The sequence below is a fragment of the Cydia splendana genome, chromosome 20 (genome assembly GCF_910591565.1).
Source record: "Cydia splendana chromosome 20, ilCydSple1.2, whole genome shotgun sequence".
Classification (NCBI taxonomy): Eukaryota; Metazoa; Arthropoda; class Insecta; order Lepidoptera; family Tortricidae; genus Cydia; species Cydia splendana.
The window spans coordinates 11,633,485-11,649,440 of NC_085979.1; the positions used below are offsets into that span (position 1 = coordinate 11,633,485).

Sequence of the window (15,956 nt, forward strand, 5' to 3'; positions counted from 1 at the left end):
CCGTACAGAAAGGACTCTTCCTACAAAACCGAAGTTTGACAGCGATTCAGGGTCGAATCATGATATCCCTTCCTAACTTATGGCACTATCCCTTTCGGCATGTCAAAATTCAATAATTATATCTTATCTGTCGTGCACGCAAAGGGACGTCAAGTTGTGTCAACCCTAATAATTGCTCAGAGCAATGCTGTAGGGCTACCGCCAATACCGAAAATCGTCAATTGCGGGCATTTTTCTCTGTCACTCTAATTACGCCTTCATTGGAGTAAAAGAGTAAGATCCCCGCAATTTGCGAATTTCGGTTTTCGCGGTAGCCCCTCTGAGCCGAATGGTGCCGACGGAGGTGAAGGAGGAGAGGGACTAGTAGGGAGTCACGTCCAAAGACGTCATCTGACGCTACCTCGGAGTAATTAACAATGGAGCCGCCATTAACAGCAGGGCCGGATTAACCCTAAGTCAAAGTAGGCAACTGCCTAGGGGCCCCGCCTCGGCTAGGGGGCCCCGGCGGCTCAGAGCGCACCATCACAAAAAAAAATGTTTCATAGGGTCAAAATTCACGCGTAAATTTTTTGTTCTTATTAATAATGAGTATGCTTTGTTATTGTTTTTTTTTTCGATCCATTCTTTAATTTAATGAAACTGTAATAAAATGGAAGCAATACGTTACAGTTTGCGGGGCATATATGCGTACCTGGGGCCCGTTTCTCAAAAGCTTAACTTAAAAGCGTAACTTGTACCTAATACAAGTGGAAGTCCCTTTCTAACAAAAGCTGTCAAAAAGTGACATCCGCTTGTATTACAAGTTACAAGTTTTTGAGAAACGGGGCCCTGTTGTAAAGGTTTTCTGAAAAAAATTAACATTTATTTTTTTTCGAACAACTTCTGGGTTATATCGACTCAGAATCACGAGGACTATTGATTAAAACAAAGAAAAAAAGTGTCCCCAATTTTTCATACGAATTTTGGGTGTCAGTTTAGTGACGGTCCATACAAAATGTATGTATGTAAAAATGCGCGTCACAAAAGTGACCTATTTCGACGATTGGTTCATGTTAGAGCGCTCCTTCCTTACATCTCGGCCTTCGGCGTCGCTTTTTAATAAATATAAACATTGATTTCAGTAGCTTGGCCTTTTGCCTCACATGAAAGCTCACTTCGCTAAAAAACGCTTCGGGCTTGTCGAGCAATGCGGAGATTGCTGAGCTCTACCTTTAGTTCAGCCTCACTTTTTACCTCATTTTACCATTGGTATGTGTTTCTCATCTCCTGTACTTCAGCTTAGCCTTTGGCCTCGCTGCGGCTAGCTCGGCCAGCGGTCTCGCTTTTTAATACAATGGAATTTGGTTCGTGTCTGTGCTCAACTACTTATCCCGAAGCCTGAACGGCTTTGAGTTCGCATGAAAGCTCGCCTCACTGGGGCACTTCGGACTCTTAGGCCCAGGTGAAGATCGGTACCCGGCCTGGCCTTTTAACAGGCTTTCACAATTTGCGATATTGTTAAAAAAATTTGCGCTCGCTGCGCTCGCGTTTTTGCTAAGTTTTTTGGTTGGCCCTCTATCTACATGTTAGCTTGACTGGTGAATTAATACAGTTAAACCAAGAAAAGTCTGCAATGATTTCGATAAGATACGCAGTGCAAGTGTTATTTATACGTTATAATTTCATAGAAGTTTGAAGCGCTGGTGGCCTAGCGGTAAGAGCGTGCGACTTTCAATCCGGAGGTTGCGGGTTCGAACCCCGGCTCGTACCAATGAGTTTTTCGGAACTTATATACGAAATATCATCTGATATTTACTAGTCGCTTTTCGGTGAAGGAAAACATCGTGAGGAAACCGGACTAATCCCAATAAGGCCTAGTTCACCCTCTGGGTTGGAAGGTCAGATGGCAGCCGCTTTCGTAAAAACTAGTGCCTACGCACTCGGGATTAGTTGCCAAGCGGACCCAAGGCTCCCATGAGCCGTGGCAAAAATGCCGGGATAACGCGGGGAAGATGATGAATTTCATAGAAGTTTGACGTTTAAAATAACACTTGCACTGCGTGTGCTATCAAAATCGTTGCAGACTTATCTTGGTCTAACACTAATAATTTTAACATATGGAAATTCTTTATTACCATGTAGCTCCTAATAATGTGGCTCGGCGTTTTGTCTTATGGTCGGTGTTAGAAAAAAGCTTTATGTCCAAGCAATAAGTGCGAAAAAGACATCGTTCTGACTAGACTCGGATCGGCTCGGCTGAAGATTGAAATTAAAAACGCAAACTTTTTTCCCTGTAACTGAACATGCTGTATGCAGAATTGACTGTAAGGGGGCCCCGGGCCTTGCACTGCCTAGGGGCCCCGACATGCTTAATCCGGCCCTGATTAACAGGCGTTCCCCTCTGTCGAAAATAGGCGGCCAATGGTCAACCACATGTCAACCATATGTATGGACTGACGTTTATCTGACATGACGTACCTATACATTTGATGTGCCCCTCCCCCGCAAAAAACGGCAGACTATTTTGTACCGAAAATTGTAGACATGGCGTCTCCGTTGGTTATATCCTCTAAGGACGCTACAGCAAAATATCAAACCTCGTGAATTTCAACGAGGTTCACGATGACGCGCCGGTGCCGCACACGATACGCGTGTTCAAAGGGTTAACCTTTTGGACGTCAATGACCGATATATCCGCACCGCAGGTTCAACGCCAATGACCGATATATCCGCACCGCAGGTTCAACGCCAAAGACCGATTAATCGTTGCAAACCACTGAGCAACATAGACCTACGTGCATATGTATAAAGTTCAATTTCAGTTTTGACACTTCGGTGACGTGGCGTCCGAGTGACAGCTTTTGTGTTAATTGTGTTTGACACGGCCACAGAATAAATAATTGGCCAAGCACGAAGTCAAGACTACGGTGTTCAGAGCACCGTTCCCTTTCTCTAGGTATACGCCTTACTAACTCTATGTGCTCTATTGTGAAAAAAAAAACACAACGACAGTGAAGAACGGAATTCTTAATTTGAATTTTTTCAGATAAACTGCAATAATAAATATGATTATTACTGAGCACATTGAGATAGTCAATTGGTTGGAAAGCCCGTTCGAAATTTAAACTTATTTGCAATATAATAAGGTTGTATTTTGTAGATCTCTCTCATACTTATAGTAGGCTATTCAGACAAAAATTAATATCCCACAAAAATAAGCAAGCAGAATTAAACTTTGTATCAAAGACATAAGTCATAAATTTCAATGCCAAAGTTTTAACTAAGGATCTTTCTCGCTAAAACTACTTCCTAATATGAAATGACCAGTGTAAGCATCGGTTAGCTAGCCCTAAGCAACCAAAGATCAGGCTGCAGTTGAAAAACTAATAAAGATAAAGTTAAGCTGATAATTTTCCCGCCGTCTCCATGCTTCTTTAAGTTGGGTATTGACTGGTCAGCTGCCTGTTAGCTATAGTTTTCGCGAAAATCGCCAGGACAGAGGTGAAAATTTTTGTATGAAAACTTGCAACTTTAAATGCATTTTTTATCGAAACTATTGCACTCTAAAATGAAGTCAAAATCAGTCCATCGACTCAATTTTTTGCAAGCTTTCTAATGGTACCCCACACGATTCTTACAAATAAAAAAAAATTCAGGCTACCCCTCTTAACCCCCTAAAATCAGAAATAAGCAGTTTTGACTTATTCACAGTGTTAGTGATGGTACTTGCCATAACTATTCCAAATTTTAGGTACCTACATCAAACGGTCTTTGAGAAAAACGCATTAAACCGATTTGCAAGACCGAAGTGATCCCATAAGAGCACCGTGAACAAAGTTTTGTACGGTGCTCTAATAATAGTACTTCCGTACAGAAAGGACACTTTCTACACACCCGAAGTTTGACAGCGATTCAGGGGCGAATCGTGCTATCCCTTTCTAATTTCGCCGATGCCGCTACGGATTAAACCCGTAATTCATAAAATTTTACGGGCCTGATTTAGTTAAATTACGTTTTATCCCTTTCTTACAAATACATTAAGTCAAAATGACAGATAAGGACAAACGAATTAGCCAATTGAGGTTTGTAGCGCGTTGATGAATAAGGGGGTAAAGGATTAACGTGTGAAATAAAACTTGTCAGATATGGATTTAGTTTTATTGTAAAGTCATAATCTAGTTTACAAGTAGGGCTCCGGGAACTCGAAGGTCACCTCGCGCCCCGTCAGCTTCTTGTACACAGACTGGAAGGTGTCCACCTGTAGACAAAACTATTGGTTACAAATAACTCGACACCACATCTGCAGGCACATGAATGATCACATGTGCAGTTTTCAAGCAAAAGGAAAAGTTATAAAGTGTAATACGACAGAATAAATAATAGTACTACCGTACAGAAAGGACACTTCCTACAAAACCGAAGTTTGACAGCGATTCAGGGACGAATCATGCTATCCCTTCTGAAGTTTCTAATGTATGGCACTATCCCTTTAGGCTATTTAGGGTTGTCAAAATTCAAGTCTTAATCTTATCTGTGGTCGTGAACGCAAAAGGACGTCAAGTGCTGCCAACCCTAATAATTGCTCGGAGCAATGCTGAGCCGAGTTTGCCTGAAAGGAGGAGTGTCTCCCCACTCATACATGTCAGTGGCTGGGGCCGGATTCGAACCAACTTCTTGAACTTTTACGACTCTGACTCCATAACTTCCTGGTCGTCCTAATTTGTAGAGTACGAGTATATGCAATATTTTAGGCTAGCACAAATCAATATATTAGTAAATCCTTAGTTATGCAAAAGGCAACTGTTACTAGTTGACAATGAGGTGTTACTGTTATGAACATACAGACCTTATAAACAACCTTTTTCCTTTAGACGTCACATTTATGCAGTTTCTAAATAGTGTCATCATCATTGCCAACTAGTATTCGACCGAAGTCTCCGTTTCGTCTTAAAAATCATGTTTCGGGCGAAGGTTAAATAACTACCGAACCTTTCGGCCGTACCGATACTTGTAATTTCGGTAGTTGCCGACCGATGTTTTCGTTTCGGCCGAAACTAGAAAAAATCTGGTTTCGGTCTCAATAAACTACCCCGAGGTAATACAGTTGTGCCTCGTAGTCGACGTTAAAGATATGTTTATTACAATTTTCGCCTTATTACAAAGGAGTAAGGTGCAAAAGAGTAAACATATCTTTGACGTCGACTGTACCTACACTATTTAAAATTGGGGGTGTTCACAAATACTACAATTTCTATGCTGAATTATACAGCTATCCTGATAATGTTTTTCTTTTCCTGGGCATAGGGCGACGAAGCCTTACATCTATAATTTTAATTTCAACTGCAAGCAGCCCGGACATGGTTCAAATGAAAAAGTTAAATGCGACAGAATGTGCCGCTGCCGCTTGAGGTCTACAGGGAATGGTCAAAGTCAATAAATATAACAACAAGAAATACCTTGTGTTCAATAGTAGTCTGCTGGTTCTTGTCTAGGTGCACCTTGATCAGCTGCGAGCCGTCCAGCTTGATCCGGATGCGCTTGCCCACAATCTCGGCGGGGAACACCAGGTCCTCGAGGATTGCGTCGTATACTGACGTTAGGGTCCTGAAAGGTAAGTAATGTTTCTAGTAACAACAGAAGGCAAATGTCAATGAATTTAGGCAAAATATAATGCTTTTATGAATGGCAAGAAACCTCCGAGTTGAAAACACAAGTTAAAATAAACTTAAGAAGTTTTAGATACAGCAAACAAGACCAATACCAAACCTTCGGTCCAAAAAATCTGATTTTGGTCAGACACAAATATTCAAAAACATCTGTCAAATCTAAAGTACCATTCATAATCGTTTCTCCCTTCATTCCATTTCGACATTTGTTTGTTAGAAAAGGACAGAATTTAACACCAGTTTTCTAAACAATATGAGGTAATACCCCCTATTACTGCAATGTCCTGCCGCCAGAGTGTAGCTAAGCACATAATATAAAGGTTCCGTCAGACAGGCGCGTTTCCGTGCGGGGCGTGAGCGGGGCGTAAGCGTTTTATATGTAAAAGCGGCGCGCCCCGCTCACGCCCCGCCCGGAAAACGCGCCTGTGTGACAATGCCTTTAACCATAGATTAACTTATACATACTGTCTTAAACAGTTTTTTGACAAGTTTTCACTATAAATTTGATGCATCAAGGCGGTTTGTTTACAAAGTCTACTGCGAAACGCGAAAATCGAAATTTGCTCGAATATGCAAGAGTGATAGAGAAACAGATAATGAAATTTCGATTTTCGTGTTTGTGCTAGTAGCGCCCTCTACGCAGAGTTTTGCGTAATATTCCCTATTGGGTTACCTTGATCGTGGCCTCTTCTGTTTGTTAGCGACGCGCGTCTTGTGGCTGGGCTTGGGCAGAATCTTGCGGTCTCCGATGAACACCACATGTTTACCGCTGAACTTCTTCTCCAGCTCTCGGACCAGGCGGATCTGGATCTTCTGGAATGCCTTCAGCTTGGGCATCGGCACGTAGATGATGATTGACTGGAAATTAGAGAAAAGTTTGTGAATTGATCCGCCGTTTCAGAGATCCTTGTTCGATAATGTTTTTTTTTTGACATGACGCACGGAGATTTATGCAAATATTTTTATATGTGTATATAGTGGGTATTAGTGGCTACTCATGCATATTTTTTTTGTAGGTGTACCTCCGCGAATAGTATAAAAAATAATGAGAAGAAAAATAAAATGTTTTTTTTTTATAATGAAGTATAAGGACATGATGATGATTAGAAAGAGAACAAAAATAATCGACGTCAACCACACTATGAAAAAACTAAAGTGGAAGTGGACTGGCCACATGCTCCGAGACAAAAGAGAAAAATGGTCAAAAGACATCACAACATGGTACCCAAGAGACGGAAAAAGGAATGATGGTAGACAAAAAATGAGATGGGAAGACGAGTTCAGGCAGGTGGCTGGAGCCTTATGGAGAAGACAGGCTCTGGACAGGGACGCGTGGAGGAATATGGGAGAGGCCTATGCCAAGGGCAACCAGACAAAACGTCTGCGGAGAAAGGCTAGCAGTAAGCAGTATAAGGACATGATGCACGTTAAACATATTCATTTTGTAGTCTATTTTATTGTTGTCAAATATAATTTTGTTTGGTTAATCTAACTGGAACGGTTTACAAAATATGACACTGATGAATGATACACTGATGATTTTACATTATCCTGAATAACTCGAAAACAAAAGAAGATCGAGGACTGATATTAAGCATAGAGAGTTCTTAGGACCTGCCAGTACACCACCTGAAAGAATGACCAAATCCGTTGTTGGGGGCACTTCTTGTTTGCTTAGCCTGCTAGACCCTTTTGCTTATTTAATAAACTCTAGTAGAAACAGACCGTGATGGTCATTTTATTTTATAGACCAGACCCCTGAGGAAACTAATTTGTGACCCCTAATCTAGAAATTTAAATTATTGCTCACACTATACTTCTTAGTAAAAATAAAGTAGGTTCTTTTATATTCTCCTGCCAATTCAAGCTATAAAACTCATGGTCTTCTTCCTCGCTTATCCCGGCATTTTGCCACGGCTCATGGGAGCCTGGGGTCCGCTTGACAACTTAAATCCCATGATTTGACGTAGGCTTTAGTTTTTACGAAACACTGCCAGACTGCCATCTGACCTTCCAACCCAGAGGGGAAACTAGGCCTTATTGAGAAGCTATAAAACTCATGGTATAAAGAATAAATGCATAATTTTGCAGTGGTTGGATTAGTTTTTCTGTAAAGTTGGATCTTATTAAAGATCCTTTCTACTAAGTTGAGAATTTGAAACTTGGATACTTCTGTTTAAGTGTCCTTTTAAAATAGAACTGATTAGTTCATTTAATATTACATGTGATGTTTATTCCACTTTGGATGTGCATCAAAATAAACACGTCAACATGGTGGCAGGGTATACCTGCTTCAGGATTTATTTAAAGACTTAGTAGTACTATTTATCTATCCCAAACACTTCATCCTGCCTTGGCTAATGACATGACTGATATGCCATATCTTAGACATGCTGTATCCCATTTGAACATAAACAAAACACGATATCCCTTCTAAAGTTGTTTCTGAATCAAATAAATTTATTTAGTAAATACCTTTTTGTTGTGCAGTTCAATCTCCTTAGCCTTGGTAATGTAAAGCTCCCTAAGCTGCGCCTTCAGGTCGGAGTTGGTCTCCAACTCGACCAGGGCCTGCGAGATCGACGTCTCGAAGGGGTCGGCATCGGCCGCGCTAGCTTTGATGATCTTCGTACTCATCTAGAAACCACAATTCACAATTTTAACACGGCCATACATTTATAGGTTAGAAAACTTTTTAACCTCACGACTTAGCAATTAACACCGAAATTCACTAAGGAATCACCACTAACAGCTTTTTTGATAAGGCTTTAGCTATTGCTAAGGTTAAATTTAATTTTTATTTCACTTTAACCAACAAAAACAACGTTGAACACAGAGGGATCCGAAGTGTCACCACAAAATATCTATGTAATCTTTACCGTAACTGCCGGATTATGGGAAGTATTAAATCCCTAATTAAATAAAAAGGTGGATAAACGTATTATTTGTGGAATAATGCTATTTATTTTACTAAAATTATTTAAAAATTCTCATCGACAGCTACCTTGAGAACTAACCGGGAGCGAAAGAGATAGAAAATCTGTGTGCCCAGCGTCAACACTTAAAAATCTTCTATACGTCGTTCAATCTTTAAACAACATGGAAGTGATGGAAGTAGACGTAACTCAATTTTAAATATATAATTATGTTTATAAAAAATGAAATTGAATGAAATAATCTTTATTTTTTAGAAAGAATAGTATTTATTTGTCAAATTTAATAAATTTGATCACAGTTATTCAAATAAACTACTAAATAGCAGAAAAGTTTTGTATGGTAACATTGAATTCGTTCGGAAATAGGTATAGTATTATTTTCAAACTATTTTAGTTTGAAAATAATACTATACTACTTAATAAATACTACTTTTACATATTTATAAAAAGTATTTTTTTGAGGTTACAATGCAAATAATTAATTTTTATTAAAGGTCTAACTTATGTTAAATAAATTTAAAGTCATTCATCAAGAGAAATCTCAATGAAACTATAATTATAGACCAAAGAATATAATACTCACTAGGAGAAGAACGGTAACTCCATACAAAAAAATGTCCCCAACCGTTTATACGTTTATACTAGTGGCGCCGTCTTTGTGTACCAATGGAACTAAAGTTGACAACCGGTTTAGCCTGGCGGGTATTGGTAGGTAGTAATTCTGAGGGGCTACCGCGAAAACCGAAATTCGCAAATTGCGGGGATCTTACTCTTTTACTCCAATGAAGGCGTAATTAGAGTGACAGAGAAAAATGCCCGCAATTGACGATTTTCGGTATTGACGGTAGCCCTACTGTTGATAAACATATTTGTTATCTTCATATCACGAAATATATGCAAGATGCAAATATTACCCCTTGTTTGTGGTATTATCAATTGATTTAAATAAAAGGCATGTTTATGTTTATAACATTATATATATTATTTATTAAAAAATGTTTTACATATAAAACTGGCAACTTAATAAAAAAATAGACATTAATAAAGCGCATTCACAAAGTTTTCAGTACCTTTTATACAAATAACATTAGGCATGCCTACCTATTACACTTTACACACAGATACACTACACTTTACATACGGCATTTTACACAGATTTCCAACTTGTATTCATACATTTCTTCACGGTTAATTAATACGCTTTCCAGATGCGTTATGACTCGGTTCCTTCTGAACCCACTAAAGTTGTAAATTTCACTCTGGCTGCTTCAACAGCCGTTGCTCCGCATTTAGCACATTTTCTATGTGCATTGCTGTAATCCATGTAGGTACAGACTTACAGTCTTAAGTGGTACGTAGCGGTACACGTTGTATGTATTATTTAAAGAGTTAATAAATAAAATTTTCGTTATGAACTTTAACCACAGCAGTTGGACAGAGTCATTGACAAATATATTTTTTATTATGGTGGGTAGACGTACCTACCCTCCATATATTTTATGAACATTGATAAAGACAGTTGGAAGCAAATATTCATTATAAAACGTAATCGCATGTAATTAAGTTTTAAGCGTTTTAAGTCCCGTTTTATGATTAATATTGTATAAAATTCGTGATAATTTAAATCAGAGTTGGGAGCAATGTTGCTGTAGAAAAATGTTTTTATTATTATTACTCGCAACTTTTTCCCGGAGGCCAACGCACACATAGAAGATTAAGGCGCACACATGCGCAATTATTTGGGGACATAACTTTCTTAGGAAGTGAACAGGCCTTGTTATAGACGGTCAAGCAAATCTTGTCAGTAAAAAAAGGCGCGAAGTTCAAATTTTCTATGGGACGATATCCCTTCGCGCCTACATTTTTCAAATTTGCCGCCTTTTTCTACTGACAAGATCTGCTTGACCAAGTATATTTTAACGTCTTTCATTTCTAAAAAAGAAACTCCTGAACTGAATGCTTGTCAGTTTCTGCGCGGTTTGCTGTCAGTGTCACTGTCAAGTGTCAATGTCAACCAAACCAAACCAACTGTTTCAGTTCCGACTTCAGGTGCTACGGTGCTCCGGTAATTCCTACGGGGAAAACCAAACCAAAAACCAATAAAATGCGCTGACTGCGTAACGTGGATCTGATTTTTATTATTAGGACTAGCATATGTATACTTTCTCGTACCTAGAAGCTTAAATAAATACTAGTTAATAGGATAGCCGTGTAAAATGTATGTAAACAAACATTTCAGCCGCTTGTCTAATAAGCTATGAAGGAAAGAGTTAATTTCCATTGAATAAACAAACCTTGAAATTGGACGCGTGTAGTCGTGTGAGCATTTATGTTACAGTCTTGTGATACAATGGAGCCACAAACTAATGGAACGAATGGGTGAGTAATATAAAAAAAATTAGAGAAAAGCAAAGAGTATTACCGTTATTAGTATTACCGTTGTAAGTAGTGGGTAATCATGTTTAAGATTTAACCTTCTGATAGTACCACTTAAACATATACATTGTAAAGATAAAATATATACAGAGAAACAATTAGCATAACTAACTTAAACTAGGTATTTTTCTCACTTCATGGTTTCTGTTGTTATTTAAAGATACGTTGAGCATAAGTACCATGTAACATGTAAAGTAAATGGAAGCTAGAGTCAAAGTATGGGTCATTGTATTTAACCACCTTTTATGATTAATGTAAAACCTAAGTAAAATGTAACCTGATGAAAGAGTTTGGCTCATCTTTAGAAAACATCTTTGTATCAGGGACCGGTTTGGTATCCCCTTCAAGGGTTTTCAAAGGAGTTTTTCCATAAGGCTTTGCTTACCATAGCTGTAGCTCACTAAAACTCGTTTTTAAGGGATAATATATGTACGTGTAAGCTAAAATTATTTTTCAAATTCACATTATCTTTTTTTAAGTGGTTAGAAATGATAAACTAAAATAAATGTCATATACAATGGAATCAAACCAGCAACCTCTGCAATTGTGGTAGATGCCTAAACCACTTGGCCACACGGGTCACAAAAAAATTCAGTTTTATGGGGACCTTAAAAATTTACTTTTTAAACGTGAAAGGTGGTGGTGGTCGAGTGGATCTGACGTCCGACTTTCAATCTGGAGGTTGTGGGTTCAAATCCTGGCTCGTACCAATGAGTTTTTCGGAACTTATATACGGAATATCATTTGATATTTACCACTAGTTGTTCAGTGAAGGAAAACATTGTGAGGAAACCTGCATACATCCGCGAAGAAATTCAAAGGTGTATGTGAAGTCCCCAACCCGCATTGGGCCAGCGTGGGGACTATTATAGCCTAAACCCTCTTGTGCTTGAGAGGAGGCCTGTGCCCAGCAGTGGGACGTATATAGGCTAAATTATTATATTATTAATTATTAAACATGAATCAGGTTTTTAAATGTCTAGAGTTATAAGTGACAGACACCGCTTTATCACGCTGTCACATATACAAGGACAACCATCATATCCATATCATAAACCCATCCTATTTTCAGGAAAAAAAATGTTTTTCTTTAATCAGTAATTAATATTGTCTCTTAACAAAGATAGGACAATATGACTTTCAAACGAAAAACAGTCTTATTGCTAAAAGAATAAGATTTAAAAAGGTTGAATTTTACTTCTACTCATAAATTAAAATGTGTATTGAAACAAGTGTTAAGCACCTATAATTTATTGGTAAGTAGATATTGTAATAATATGTGCAAAATCGACTCAAGGCGTCAAATTAACTAATGTACAGCATATCAATTTGTAAAAACTTTGTGAAATTTGACACTCCTTTGATGGTGTTATTTTTATTTCACAAAAAGTGATATAAATTTTTCCAACATCCCAAGTTTACGAACTTTAGGGTGAGCAATCGAGCAGTACATGCTTGCATCAGTAAATTCTATTATTCGTATTTCGCGACTATTAGCACAGAATAAATAATAGTACTACCGTACAGAAAGGAAACTTCCTACAAAACCGAAGTTTGACAGCGGTTCAGGGCCCGTAGCCAAATTACATTCGCTCCTTATCGATTCGATCTCTACGTTCGCGAGCGACTGGTCGATAATGTTTATAATAACCTAGCCAAGAGGCAATCTTTTTAGTTTTCGCTCATTCTATGCGCCAAGTCGGTAAAAATTAATTTTTGTCTGTGGTTCTCGTTCAAAACCGTCAAGAAACATCATCTGTCAGCTGTCAAGAGTGTCAAGTGAACAGCGAATCTAATTTTGGAGAAAATAATTGTTTTATCGGTAAGCAAATTAAATATGTTGGTATTTGTTTAACTTAGTTTATCACAATTACGTGATAAAATAACTCTATATAGTGTAATATTTGAAGAGTGCGTTGTTAATTGCATATAATTTTGACCTAAAGTTTAACAATTTCAGACAGCCGTCGTCCCCGCAGCCCCAACCAAGGCGGCGACGCAGCCAGAGCGGGCAAGAGCGGCTCCGCGGGCTCTTCTTCCATGCTGAGAAGTCCTCGCCAAGTTGGCACGTACAGTCAGAGCTGCCGCTGCAATGACGCCTTCATGGCACTTACCAGTGCTAAGGACGTGCACTGCTGGCTTACTTGACCAGAAGAGACAATACTTTAAGCGTTAGTATTGATTCAAACCGTGAAGTGAAATTGTGGACAGGTTTGCCCGAATCAGTGTAACCTCAGTGAATTCATTTACTTCATAGACTTCAAACATTTTCGAAATTAACAAAAGTCAAGCGGACATTGAATACATAGATGTTATGCATTAGATTTATCTATTAAGATCGCCGAGGACAGGAACACTTGGAAAAGCATGGTACATCGCGCAGGAAACTCTTCAAACTAGACACGACCTTCAGCAATGAAGACGCCGACTAAGAAGATGCATTAGATAAGATAAAAGCTGCCTGTGAAACCAAAACTAATAAATCATATTGTTACTTAATATTATTTTTTTATTACCTACCTGTCTTTGATTTTTGTTTACTCAGTAATAGATCTAAGTGAGTGAGGCGTTAAAAATGAATTAAACACATCTTTATTATTTATAGTCAATGGAAATTTGGGAAGGTAATCTCACCCGCTAAGCTACTGGCTGTTCATATTTAACCTTTTGTATGCTCCTGTCAAAAATTTGTAATTTATATATTAATCATAATTGAATAAAATAAAATAAATAAATAAATAAATATTGGGGACATCTTACACAGATCAACCTAGCCCCAAACTAACCAAAGCTTGTACTATGGGTGCTAGGCGACGATACACATACTTATATAGACAAATACAAACTTATATACATAGAAAACACCCATAACTCAGGAACAAATATTAGTGTTCATCACACAAATAAATGCCCTTACTGGGATTCGAACCCAGGACCATCGGCTTAGCAGGCAGGGTCACTACTCACTAGGCCAGACCGGTCGTTGTACAAAGACAACTTTTAAAAATTAATGCATTTTTTAAAGTTGAATATAGGTAAGTACATGGGAGCAGATCTGCTCCTAAGCATACCAAAAGTTAAGGTGGTAACCACCATAAATAAATGACACAATGATTGGGTTAAAAAGTTAATTTATTTTATTGAAAATCTATTAATGAAAGATGCAGCAGGTATTTTTTGCCAGCAGCATGAAATCAGTAGCCAAGCATTCTTTCTTGTTTGTACATATATTATGTACAGTGTATTAAAATAGTAAAACAACACTCAATATATTTTTGTGGTTGTACATGTGACATAGTTTCTTCCCTTGACCCTGACTTTGGAGCACCATAAAGTATTGGTTCATATGCCAAGGCTGCAATGAATATCCAAGTCACCTGAAACAAAATGAATGCTTAGTTTTTCAACAAACTCTGTAACATTTGGTTATAATACTTATTCTCTACCAGTCATGTGACAAAAAAAAAACTAAATATTTTGTGTAAGTACATGTTATGATTATTTTTATATAGTGTGTAGGTACAGTCAGCTGCAGAGAAAAGGTACCACCACTACATAGAAGTTTGTATGCAGGGGTGGGACCTTTTCTCTGCAGCTGACTGTATCTGCGCCTGCCAAAAGAAGTCATATACAATGTTTCATAATATGAAAAAGTTTCATTAATATGGTTGATAATGTATATGTATGACAACAGCCCGTTTGGCCTAGTTGGTAGTGACTAGTGACCCTGCCGGTTAAGCTGATAATCCTGAGTTTGAATCCCCGGTAAGGAAATTTGTTTGTGTAATGAGCACAGATATTTTGTACCTGAGTCATGGGTGTTGTCTATGTATTTAAGTATAGTTTGTCAAAGGACTGTCTCATTTCAAACAACGACAGAGAGAATCATACTAGCTTTGTCATATACCAGTACTAGCACCCAAAAGATAAGTATGAGTATAGTTTTCCTGGTTCTTACTGACTGACAAATTGGTTTGACCATCTATATATAGTTATCTAAGTACCCTAAGTACCCCCAACACAAGTCTTCTTGAGCTTACTGTAGAGTCCGACTAGAAATTGTAGAAATTAAAAAGTAGCAACACTGTAGTCTCATCCCTTTCAAATCAATTTAAGAAAATGGGATGACACTACAATATTGCTAGTTGTTAGTGACCTTGCCTATGAAGGTGATGGTTTTGCTTCCCGGGAAGGGCATTTATTTGTGTGAAGAACTTTTGTTCCCGAGTCTTTATCTATATTTGTAAAGCCTTTACCTATATACCTTTGCCTTTACACATTCAATTCACTTTCCTATTGAAAAACAAGTGCTTGCCATTGCGCATATGGGTACCAAATTTAATCTACACCGTTCATCGGTTTATATTTGATGACGTAACAGGAACACATTAGTTATTTTAGCATTAATAACATATTTTATATACTTATTAGTAGGTATAGTAGGGATAAGTTATTGACTCACTCTTACCTTTGTAGGGACATTGTTTCGTGTTGCATTTGTGGGTGCATAATCCATTTTTCCATGACACTGTCACTATAGATAGGTAGATATTCAGCGCCTCGGTCACATTAAAATAAATAAATAAATAAATAAATATTGGGGACATCTTACACAGATCAAACCTAGCCCCAAACTAAGCAAAGCTTGTACTATGGGTACTAGGCGACGATATACATACTTGTATAGATAAATACATACTTATATACATAGAAAACAACCATGACTCAGGAACAAATATTAGTGTTCATCACACAAATAAATGCCCTTACTGGGATTCGAACCCAGGACCATCGGCTTAGCAGACAGGGTCACTATCCACTAGACCAGACCGGTCGTCGACATTGGATCCTTTGGGTGAAATGCTGCGTACGGCCCACAATCCTTTGATCGTAGCATACATGATAAGATCACCAGCTAAGGGCAGTCCTTTCCTAAGCA

General features: G+C 38.2%; 2 protein-coding genes and 2 long non-coding RNA genes across 5 annotated transcripts in view; 3 read left to right on the forward strand and 1 right to left on the reverse strand.

The window, feature by feature from the left end:
- Positions 1-15,956, forward strand: part of LOC134800867 (uncharacterized) — a 367,053-nt gene that overhangs the window by 236,202 nt on the left and 114,895 nt on the right. The window lies entirely within an intron of this gene.
- LOC134800492 (small ribosomal subunit protein eS7) lies at positions 4,124-8,705 on the reverse strand. 2 transcript variants are annotated; one of them, XM_063772957.1, is made up of 5 exons: positions 8,650-8,705; positions 8,121-8,282; positions 6,319-6,503; positions 5,436-5,583; positions 4,124-4,237 (listed from the first exon to the last, which is right to left on the reverse strand). In XM_063772957.1, the coding sequence occupies exons 2-5, from the start codon at positions 8,280-8,282 to the stop codon at positions 4,160-4,162; spliced, it is 573 nt and encodes a 190-aa protein (XP_063629027.1). In that variant the 5' UTR covers positions 8,650-8,705; the 3' UTR covers positions 4,124-4,159. The 2 variants fall into 2 exon arrangements, with proteins under 2 accessions (XP_063629027.1, XP_063629028.1); XM_063772958.1 differs by lacking the exon at positions 8,650-8,705 and adding an exon at positions 8,525-8,548.
- The window catches only part of LOC134800856 (UDP-glucose 4-epimerase), a 29,826-nt gene continuing 24,525 nt past the window's right edge, over positions 10,656-15,956 (forward strand). The window contains exon 1 of the mRNA XM_063773413.1: positions 10,656-10,960. Within this exon, the coding sequence (XP_063629483.1) occupies positions 10,911-10,960 (50 nt within the window). The 5' untranslated portion in view covers positions 10,656-10,910. The remainder of the gene's footprint in view (positions 10,961-15,956) is intronic.
- LOC134800935 (uncharacterized) lies at positions 12,589-13,526 on the forward strand. Its single transcript, XR_010145597.1, has 3 exons — positions 12,589-12,839; positions 12,978-13,328; positions 13,451-13,526. It is a non-coding gene; the product is annotated as an uncharacterized LOC134800935 (long non-coding RNA).